General features: G+C 44.1%; 3 protein-coding genes across 3 annotated transcripts; 2 read left to right on the top strand and 1 right to left on the bottom strand.

The window, feature by feature from the left end:
- The first annotated feature begins 168 nt into the window (after window positions 1–168).
- On the top strand, window positions 169–1078 carry LOC127565140 (membrane-associated progesterone receptor component 1-like). The gene has a single exon (XM_052002384.1). The coding sequence runs from the start codon at window positions 368–370 to the stop codon at window positions 986–988; it is 621 nt and encodes a 206-aa protein (XP_051858344.1). The 5' UTR covers window positions 169–367; the 3' UTR covers window positions 989–1078.
- A 522-nt stretch (window positions 1079–1600) lies between these two features.
- On the top strand, window positions 1601–2395 carry LOC117563249 (60S ribosomal protein L24). The gene is made up of 3 exons (XM_034241462.2): window positions 1601–1682; window positions 1834–1909; window positions 1975–2395. Exons 1-3 carry the CDS (start codon window positions 1678–1680, stop codon window positions 2359–2361), a joined length of 468 nt encoding a protein of 155 aa, XP_034097353.2. The 5' UTR covers window positions 1601–1677; the 3' UTR covers window positions 2362–2395.
- Window positions 2396–3041: 646 nt separating this feature from the next.
- Window positions 3042–10705, bottom strand: LOC117563250 (general transcription factor 3C polypeptide 1). The gene is made up of 6 exons (XM_052002830.1): window positions 10414–10705; window positions 9811–10357; window positions 8792–9518; window positions 6483–8513; window positions 4346–5742; window positions 3042–4260 (listed from the first exon to the last, which is right to left on the bottom strand). The coding sequence occupies exons 1-6, from the start codon at window positions 10511–10513 to the stop codon at window positions 3291–3293; spliced, it is 5772 nt and encodes a 1923-aa protein (XP_051858790.1). The 5' UTR covers window positions 10514–10705; the 3' UTR covers window positions 3042–3290.
- Between the last annotated feature and the right edge of the window lies 1 nt (window position 10706).

Here is a 10706-nt window from a genome sequence, read left to right as displayed (position 1 = left end):
CTTTTTTATTTACTATTACCACATAAAATATTTGTAATGTATTTCAAATTTAATTCATTTTTACGGCGAATAACCCGGTATGAAAAAATACCGTAATTAGGAGGGCCGTATTTAATTACAGTATATTTCAAAATCCAATTGGCGGTCACTTATCAAATTTTATTGCGACCATATTCGTACAACAGAATGCCGTTATTTGAAGAATATAACAAAAAAAATAAAATATTACTATAGCAGGCTGCAAAAGCTATGGAGTAATAATCTGGAAAATAAAATTGATTTTTAAGTAAACAGCACACACGATCACTGAAAATATAACGACCCGTGAGTTAAACGGGGAATCAAACATAAAAAACTGGCTCACAAGATGTCGGAAAGGAACGACGCAAATGGCAACCAGGAAAAAATACCATGGTACCATAGACTATACAACGCCATCAAAGAGGCTCCATCGCAACTAACTTTGCTCTGTGTCTCCGCATTGGTTTATTACAAAATGAAGACATCAGGTCGACAAAGTCAAGGTGCAACAGGGAATCGGCTTGCGATCGCTGAACCTGATATTGAATATATAGATGCACAAATTTTGGCACATCGCTTCTCGCCGTCTTTGCATTTCAAAGATTTTACGCTGAGGGAGCTGCTAAAATATAATGGCACTGTGGAAGGCGAACGTATTTTATTTGCTGTTAACAATAAGATTTATGATGTGTCTTATGCCAAACATTTTTATGGCCCTAATGGAGTTCATCATCATATGGCAGGTCGCGAAAATACGCGTTTATTGCTTAATCTGCCGCCCGCGGAGGATCCTTTCAAATATGACGACCTGAGCAGCTTAACTGAGGCGCAACGGAAAGAACTGGATGATTTTACAAGTGTGCACATGGATCGATATTCTTGTATTGGTTATATAATCCCCACACATGAGGAGGATCCATTGGGCTATTATGAGGATGATATGGATTATATGAGGTTTAATGACTGACACCCATCCCATTCTCAATCATTGTGTAATCGTAAATTAAAGCAATAGCTTTTCAATAAATTAGTTGTTTATAATCTTTAATATAGTCAATCAACTGGTTTTGTTCATTGGAAATAGAAGAGAATATATGTACATAGAATATATGTAAATACAGGGACAGTCACCTCGTTACACTTCACTTGGTATTTTGGTATATTTTCACGGCGTGTAAGTAAAAAGGTGTTATTTTAAAAGCTTGTTATTTTCGCCTTTTTCCAAGAATCCGTACGGTCTCTTGCAAACTGCGTTCTCGCCATTAAAGTTCTTACTAATCAGTTAAAAAATCAATTTTTTTCCAATGGAAGTACTTTGAACTCAGCATTTTAGATATTTTTCAGTATCTTATTACAACTTGTTTTTTTTTTGTGCTGCAATATTTAAATATTTATTTTTGACTTATTGTGGATGTTGCTAAAAAAAACAATAGAATTATAATTCATTTTAATTTAATTTTTAAGAAAATTATTAAAAAAAATGTAATGTAATGTTACGAACTACAGTTTTTTAAATAATCTTATTAGACGATTAAGAACACTACAAATACAAAAGGGTTGCCACCATGATTATAAACACTAATCAGCTGTTCGAAAGTGACAGCGCCTGTCAAATATCGCGTCCACTTCCGTTTCTTTTCACTTTTGACCAGCAAGATGAAGTACGTAAAAATTGGATTAATTTGTAAATAATGCCAACATCACTGGGCAAAGGCAAACGTAACTGCTTAAAAGCAACAATTAATATTGCCCCGTGGTGTTACAACATGTTATTTCCTATGTGTATGCTCAAACAATACGTTTTAATTGCAGAATCGGTTTGTGTGCATTCAGTGGGTACAAAATTTACCCGGGCCATGGCAAGACCATGGTCAAAGTTGATGGCAAGGTAATGTAAACAAAAGCATATAACAAGCGTCAATGGCTTTTAAAATGCGCTCTTTTGGCTTTTAGACCTTCACCTTCCTGGACAAGAAGTGCGAGCGCTCCTATCTGATGAAGCGTAATCCCCGTAAGGTCACCTGGACTGTGCTGTACCGTCGTAAGCACCGTAAGGGTATCGAGGAGGAGGCCTCCAAGAAGCGCACCCGTCGCACACAGAAATTCCAGCGCGCCATTGTTGGTGCCTCGCTGGCGGAAATCATGGCCAAGCGTAACATGAAGCCCGAGGTACGCAAGGCACAGCGCGATCAGGCCATCAAGGTGGCAAAGGAACAGAAGCGCGCCGTTAAGGCCGCCAAGAAGGCTGCTGCCCCCGCTCCCGCCAAGAAGTCCGCGCCCAAGCAGAAGGCCACCAAGGTGACGCAGAAGTCTGCGCCTCGCGTCGGTGGAAAGCGGTAAACAACAACCACCACAACAACAACAGCAGCAGCAACAACATCAAGCAGTCTGTTAGTTTTACCGGTTGTTGCGACGGAGAGCAAAGTGAAGTGCTACGGTTTTACAACAACAAACATCATTTAAGAAACAACAAAAATCATAGTGACAAACTAATTAAAAAAAAAGAGTTACAAATGAAAGTTTGTAGCGCGAAAAAAGTTTGATTTTGTTTTTTAATTGTTGGTGTATAAAGAACAGTGAAAAAAAAACTAATTGATAGCTGTAATATTATTACACCGCTTTATTAATATTTGTGCCATTTGATTCAATTAATTCACGAACTAGTGTAAATACTAAGGATTTGAAGATTGTAGTCAAAGTAATTGCCACACTTAAAAAATGGTCACTATGAAGTTGATTTCTGTCCAAATACCATTCATTTCCAATTTATATTTTGTATTTGCATTTGAATGTCCATTGAGCCACTTCCTAGTTTAGGACTAACACTTACAGAACAGCATTTTAATGTGCAAAAGATTCCCACTTTCATATGCATTAGGATAATAATTGTTTAAGCATTTCACATTTCTACCTCTTAAAATGAGAATACTCAGCCTCTCACTTAGGAGCTACTTAGATATACTGTCCTTTGAGGAATGAAAACAAAAACTACATTTGGTAACTATTAAAAGCTGCAATGCTTTATTATTGCATTATGCTTGACGCTTATCGCGCCCTTTATTGTAAAGGTTAAGAATTGGTTTTTTAGATTGTCACCACTTAATTATTTAAAATCATAAATTAAAATTGGCTCCAGAACGCAGCTTCGCTAAGGCACAAAACCATAGCATGTATTCAAACCAATGCTTATGGAAAACGCGAACCAATTTAGTCCTAACATAACTTCACATTATTTCCAAAAGTTTGGTTATCTTAGTCTAGTTTACCACTTAGATAAACTCATTGGAATACTTCTTTGTGCCAATGAATCTGGTGAGACTGCCTATGGCATTGCAATGAGCTGTCACATAGGTGCAGCTAGGGTCGTACAGCTCGCTGACCTGCTCCTCCTTTAAGTCGTCATCGTAAGAAGATTCAATGTGAACCGTTGGTGTCTCCAACTCCATGAGATGTATGCAATCCAGATGGCACAACAGCTCCATTAGCAGCATAATATCCACGGGCTGGAGATGCGGGAAACGCAGAAACAGACTGTACACCGTGCAGCCGGTTCGACTGATGCACTCACTCAGCAAGGCGCCCAGCCAGCGATCAAGCACACGACGATTCAGTGAAGCATTCGCACGTATCCAGGGCTGCGGACGCATCACAATCACTTCGCGAGCAACATCTTCTGTGACTGGCTGCGTTGTTGATGGCGACTGTTGCTTGTTGATATTCGCTCTGATGCGTTTCGAGCTTCGACTGGGCAACTCGTAATCACTCGAGTCCTCACTACTCACTGGCAGTGGCTCCAATGTTAGCTTCGCCTGTTTACTGCTGGTGGGCTGCTCCGTATCCTGTTCCCCAGCAGAAGCCTTGCGCTTCTTGGCGAACGCCACGTGCGGCATTGCTGACACGGCAGCCACCTGCGGTTGAATGCGTTCTCGCTCCAATCGTGTAATGTGGAATGTGTGCACCACCCAGTGACGCATGTGCAACTTGTGCACATACATGTGACTAGCGATGCCCACGCGCTTGATGAGATCGTGCGCCTCCAGCTGATGCAGCATCTCCAGCAGCAGTTTGTTGAATGGGAAAATGCGACGCAGCTCCAAGCCCACCACGCCCAGTGGATGTTGCTCAATATATTCGAGAATTTCCTTAATGTGCTGAATGGCATTGGCATCGTAATCCATGGCCTGCAGCTGAGGCAGCAGCGTCTCAAAGCTGTTCTCCGTATAGCGCCAAAACGAAGAGCTGCAATCAAGTGACGGCAAGAATAAGACAAGTGTTGCGGCTTGAAAATATAGAAATAATGTTGGTATCTTTCACTTCCACTTACTTGATCACCTTCTCGAGCAGCGACTTATGCAGCTGCGCTTCCTTGGCCTGCTGCTGCTGATCATTCTGCTCCATATGAAGCTGAATGGTGGGCAGATGCACAACAAACACATCCTGCGCCCTGGCACGCTCCTCCTTGTTGAGCGATGGCTCATAATCCTGAGTGCGCTCTACTTCTTCCTTACCCGCCTCAAACTCCAGCAGTCCAGTGCAAAGGCTACGCCAGTCCGTCAGTTTGTGGAGCGTGCGTTCGGCAAGCGCCTTGCCCACATCCTTGCATTCCTGCTGATGCTGTTGCTGGCGCCAATACGTTTCCAGTTGCTGGACTAGCGACAGCCAATTGGTTGCGGACACGGTGAGCGTTGTGCTGCCCGCCACGGAGCTGGAGCCATCCAGTGGCAATTGCAGCTGAGATGAAGCTGGCGGTAAGGCATCGGCAATCAGTTGCTTGAGTAAGGGACGATGCTCATACGAGATGCGCTCCACGGCATTCAAGTAGTTGCCGCTGCGCATGATGCACGTGGCAAAGGGACACTCGCCCTGCTCCAGCCGAGCACAGCTGATGTTCACCGACTGCCCAATCGAGTCCAAGGCGCAAAAGAAGTGCATGGCACGCAACGGCAGCTTCGACAACTGATTGTATACTCCGCATTGCAGACGATACGTGAGATTCGCCGGATGGAAGCGAACACGCGCCGCTTGTCGTGCACTGCATTCGCTCTCCAGCCGCTTGGAGTATTCAGTTTGCGGTGCGTTGTCAAAGATACTGCTGTAGTGATCGAGTATGCGATCCGTCGAGGAGCTGCCCGGCTGCGACATGCTCCAGGTGTCCACGGTGAGTATATTCGCAGGCAGCTGCAGGCTCAACTGTAGACGGTCCTTGGCCATCCACTCGCCCATCAACAACAGCTGGGCAAAGTTGGGTGACGACAATTGCAATTTATTCTCCGCGCGTTGTTCCTGCAATTGCTTCTCAAACCTATGGTATGTGTCGTAGAGTAGATGACCCAGTTTCTGACAGAACAGACGACTCTTGTACTTGGCGCTGAGCAGATGCGATGGTCCCGTCACCTGACGACTAACTGGATGAATGTTCCGACGCTTCATAGCCACCAGCAGCGAGTCCATACGCGCTTTATTAAAGGCGGCGCTGAGCACATCCTCCGAGAAGTTCTTGTATATCTCGAAGGCCTGCAGATTGAATAGCGTTTTGTCCTTGGCACTGCACAGAATGCTGTGCAACACGCCAAGAGCGATGTTAACCTGCAGCTCGGTTTCAGTGGTGGGATTCGCAAACAGCACTTGATCCGCATCCGCATTTAAGGGCCCACACTCCCTGAACTGCCGCTGATAATCCTCCATGTAGTCGGGCAGTGTGAACTGACGCCGCACGGTGTCCTGACAATATATCAATTGGTAATGAAAAGAAATGGAAATTTACACAAGTACGGAAGAAACGTACGTATAAGTTATATAACCATATGTAAGTAAAATATAATAAACTTTCTAAATTGCAAAAAAAAAAACTTTTTAAATAATACAAAATTTTGAAGTTTTATGTTAGTTATTTAAATGAAATCTTTTAAATTTTTGGTAATATTCTCGAATATACGATTTTTGTAAAGAGCTTGTACCATTGTTCACAACAATTGTGGTAACTTTAATATTTAATTAAGAACAGACAGTAAGACCGATAGAAATCAGTTTAAGCACCTACCTATGTATGTAGTTATTTAAGAATAAGGGATAGAGCATGGTTATATTAAAAAAAAAAACATGAACTGCATATTGATCACTATTTTATAACTTCTTTTTACATTGGTAGGCGGAATCTTGACACGATATCTCAGATTGTTAATTGGCAATTATTTTATAAAAACAAAATGAAATGTCTATTAGGTTATTTTCGAAAACAGGGCTCCAAATAACAAACAATATATATTAGTATTGAAAACAAATTCTATAAAGATTGTAAGTTTAGATATAGAGCTTTTAACAAAGGCAATTAAAATTGATCTCGACTCGATTTACAACAATTTTACTAATGTCAGGAATTATTAAATTCTATATTTTTATTTCTTCCTGCTAAGAATGTAAATAAATGAGAGCATGTTTAAGAATAAAGTCTTGTGACTTACCGCGCTGCTGACCATGCGATGCAGCATGCTTAGAATGAGCACAAAGTGAACGAGCAGCGCCTCGTTCTGCTCACTGCGCACAGGATACTCGCGCTTTATTTCCGCAAGAAAGTTCTCATTGTACATGGCACAGATTTTGGGCTGTGTTTGTATGGCGTAAATCCAATTGGGCACATCGGGTTGATCGCGTTTCTGTCGGATGAGGAACTGCAGGCGACGCACACACGCCTGCGTCGTCTTGTTGCAGATGCCCAAGTACTGACGTATCACATCCCGACAAACGGTGCCCACATTGCAGAGCGCCAAAGCTGGCAGCGGCGCATCAATGAACAAGTAGACAGCACGTCCCATCTTCAGCAGACGATCCTCGGCCGTTGTCCAGGTGACCCGCAATGTACGCATGTTGCGCAAGGCATCGCGATCGACGTCATCTCGTGGTCCAGACTTACGTCTCGCGCAGGCGTTCACACCGCGTGCTCTGCGCAACTTTTCCACTGGCTTCAAACGCAATCGATTCATCCGCTTGCGCACCGGCATTACATTCGCCGTCTTGCCCATAGCGTTTGGCAGAATTGATCTTTTCGTGGTGGCAATGGTGCGTTTCACCCACGACCAATGGCGAAACTGATGCGCAAACAGCAATGAACTAAGACCAGCGGCACCCTGACGATCACCCGGCACACTGCCATTGTCCAACGCTTCCGCCTCATCAAAGTCCACTTTGCGCACAAAGGTCAGCTGCGGCAGACGCACTCTGGCCTTTTTACCTTTCGATGGTTCCCGATGTTTCATAAATCCCAGCTTGGTGTAGATGCAGACGTGCTGCAGCTTGGCCCAATAGTCGGTGACATGTTCCCGCGTCGCAAACTCAAATTGAAGTTCCTCGTACTTGCGTCCTGCGCTGATGCGATTGTAATTGTGACCGCTGCTCGTGGTGGTGTCCAGCAGGCAGCTGCGTTGATTCAAGTATACCCAACGCTGCAGTGGATCACGTCCCTGCTGTCGTTCGCTAACCTGAATCAGCCCCATGTTATTGAGCAGTCTCAGAGTACCAATGTAGATCTGCTGCTGACGCAGACGTGGTATCAAGAGCTGCAGATTCAGTTGGCGCAACTGATAGTGCTGCCGTACCTGATGAAGCAGATGTGGACGCAGCTGTTCCGTGCCATCGCGCTCCACACGAAACATGCGCTGCATTAGTGACAATGGCATACGTTCCAAGGCATCCATAAAGTAGAACCAACCTGGCGGTTTGTCCTCATAGCTGGGCAACGGTTGCAGGAACGTGCGCCAGCTAATCTCATCCGTGTAGGGCAACACATGCGACTCATTGGTCTGCCACTCCTCCAGGTATTGTCGCGTCTGCAGCGATGGTTCCGTGTTCTGCCAATGCTGCAGCAGCTCAGCGCTCATGGGCAGCGGTTTCTGATCACGCTGCTGCTCGTAGACAAGATAAAAGAAGAACTCGTGCAGGATGCAGGCAAGCAGCAGCTTGGGTGAGGATGGCTTCGGTATACCCTTGGCACTCGTTGTCAGCTTTTTGAGTGGTAAAATGTCCTTGTTCCTCTTCATGTTGTTCAGCTGAGAGGGTCGCCGCAGCTGCTCCTCGCTTATCAAGTGGAAATTGCTCTTAAGCCGCAACACTTCGCGCCGCATCAGATCGTGTTCCATGTCTATTTTGGGATGCGTCACCAAGCGATAGATGCGCAATCGCTGCTCATACTTCAGCGTCAGCTCATAGGCGTTGATGATGCCCGCCGTTTGCATCTTATGCAGCATACGAAACAATGTTTTGCGGCAGATGGACTCCTGACTGTTCACATAGTAGTCCATCTCATTGATCACCTTGATCAGATCGGTGAAGTGCACAATAGTCCGCTCGTTCACCTGCCGTACAATGAGTATCTTGCGATCGAGTAGACGTTGCGATTGCTTCTCCGATTTCACCGCTGGCGGGAATGTGAAGTGCCGTATATTGGCCGTTATTTCGGGCAGGTCGTTCAGCACAATGTCAACGTGTGATGGTACGGTCTGCAAAAGTATTTAAAGTCAATATGTGTTTTATACATGCAATGCAAGCTTATTATCTAAATTACAGAATATATTATTATTTGAAACATAAAAATTTTCTACACTAATTAAGCCACTTGAAATTTCTTTACCAATTTTGTATTTATACTACTTTTTTGTGAATCCAGCTATTATCATATACTTAAGAACCTACTTCAAACAGATTAAAACTTTTTAAAATAGCAATGATATTGTTATACTAACTTAGATTTTAAATTAGTTTTCTTTGCGCTACTTACAGGTTCCTCCTGACACTGCAGCATCTGTGACTGTGCAGCGATTTGCTCCTGCTTTTGAGCCATATCAGCAGCCGCCTCTGTACCGGCCACAAACCGTGTGATACGTGTTTTGCCCTCCGACTCCGTAAAGCTCTTGATCTCTTCGACACCCTGCAAGTACTTAAGGCTACCGCGCACCGCATGTATATTGGCTGCCACATACTGGGCCACCTCGATTGTGCTCATGCCCCGCGTACCTGAGCGTGCGACGGCACGCAGACATTCCAGCTCCAACGGCATATCCACATAGGCGCGACTTTGATTGAGAAACTCCGCTGTAGATTTGTCCTCTTTGCCGTCATTGCTATCGTGTTGCATTATCTCATCGAATTTGAGATCAGGATTGCGCAGTCGCAACATCGTCACCTTGCGCATTTTGCCCGTCTGCTTGCTGGGCTGCATCACGTGTGTCGACTCATAGACTCTACGCAGGCCATGCGAAATCAACAGCTTCTTGGTCTGCCCTGAAGTGAGTTCATCGAGAACATCTGGTATTTCCGCGATGGGAATGTGACGTTCTGGACGCAATTTAATGACCATGTAGAGCTTCTCAAGCACACGCTGCATATGAGTCTTGTATATCTTTTGAAAGCGTGGCAGCATTACCAAGCTTGAACAAATTGTACGGGTCGGAAGTCGCTCCACATAAGGTTGGGAAGTGACCAAACGTAGTGTGCGCAACCTGTTCCTGTTGGGGTGGGAATTAAAAATATGTATTATTATCAAAGAGCGTAAACATTATTAGATATTAATATTATGCAAATAACATGGCACTGATTATTTTTCGACTTTTAATGTTTTTCTAATTAAGTAATCTAACATAAATCTGTAAGCTTCTTGCCCTAAATGTATTTTTAATGTAAATAAATTATTTTGATTTAATATAAAAAAGGGTCCTGAGGGTTTAAATAGAATATTAAATAATATTAATCGTAATACTCTAGTTCTTACTCTTATTGTGATGCGAGACCGCAACTTACTTCATGTAGAATATAAAGCTGGAGTCCTTGAAGTGATACATCGCTGACCAGGGACCTCCCGTGGTCTCCCCATTGTACCGCGAGCGACCCACATTCTCCAGGAACACGTACTGCTGAATGGGCAGCGACTTGGGCATCACCGCATTGCTCGGCTGGAGCGCCATTGAACGCAGCTCCTGACTGGCCACAACAACCAATGTTTGATGCCAGTGCTGAGTGGCTTCGCTGGCTGTCATGCCTTGCAGCTCCTTAACGTCTACACGCTGACGTGTTCTGTAATCGAAACAGTTGCCCATGATAGGGCCATCCTTGATAGGTCCATAGGGCAAACGGACAATGGGACATGTTTTTGGCACCAATGGGTTATTGATCTCAGTGTCCATGTCATCGCTGCGTCGATATGGTGGCAGCAAAGGACGCTCCTCCTTCAATTGATAGAACGAAACTTTGTCGATGGATCGCAGCAGCAGCGTCCAAATCTGTTGCTGCAATTTTTCTGAGAGCTGTGGTCCACATTCCAAGCGTATGGAGAGCAACGTCCATAGCCCTAAAACAGGGTAAATGATAAAAAAATCATTGTTGGCTACTGCTTTGTGCACTTACATGGTAGTGTGCAGCCATCCAAGCCTTCTAATGCTATCTCATCGAATATAGCAGCGATCCAGGAGCCGCCAACACCACCAGTTAATGTTCCCTTAAACATGTCACAGTTTCCTTAAACTAGTAAGTTAATTGATGTGTGTCAAACATTTTTACAGCACTGCGAACACGTTGTATCGTATTAATACTGAATAGAAAAGTCAATACTATATATATTTTGCAGTCACCGCTAAATGCCAGTATTTATTTGTTTAAAAATTCAATTTATTAACTGCGTCGCGTTGTTGTTGGTAGGC

This window comes from Drosophila albomicans, chromosome 2L (genome assembly GCF_009650485.2).
Source record: "Drosophila albomicans strain 15112-1751.03 chromosome 2L, ASM965048v2, whole genome shotgun sequence".
In the NCBI taxonomy this organism is placed as follows: Eukaryota; Metazoa; Arthropoda; class Insecta; order Diptera; family Drosophilidae; genus Drosophila; species Drosophila albomicans.
This window is presented reverse-complemented; position numbering and strand designations above follow the sequence as displayed.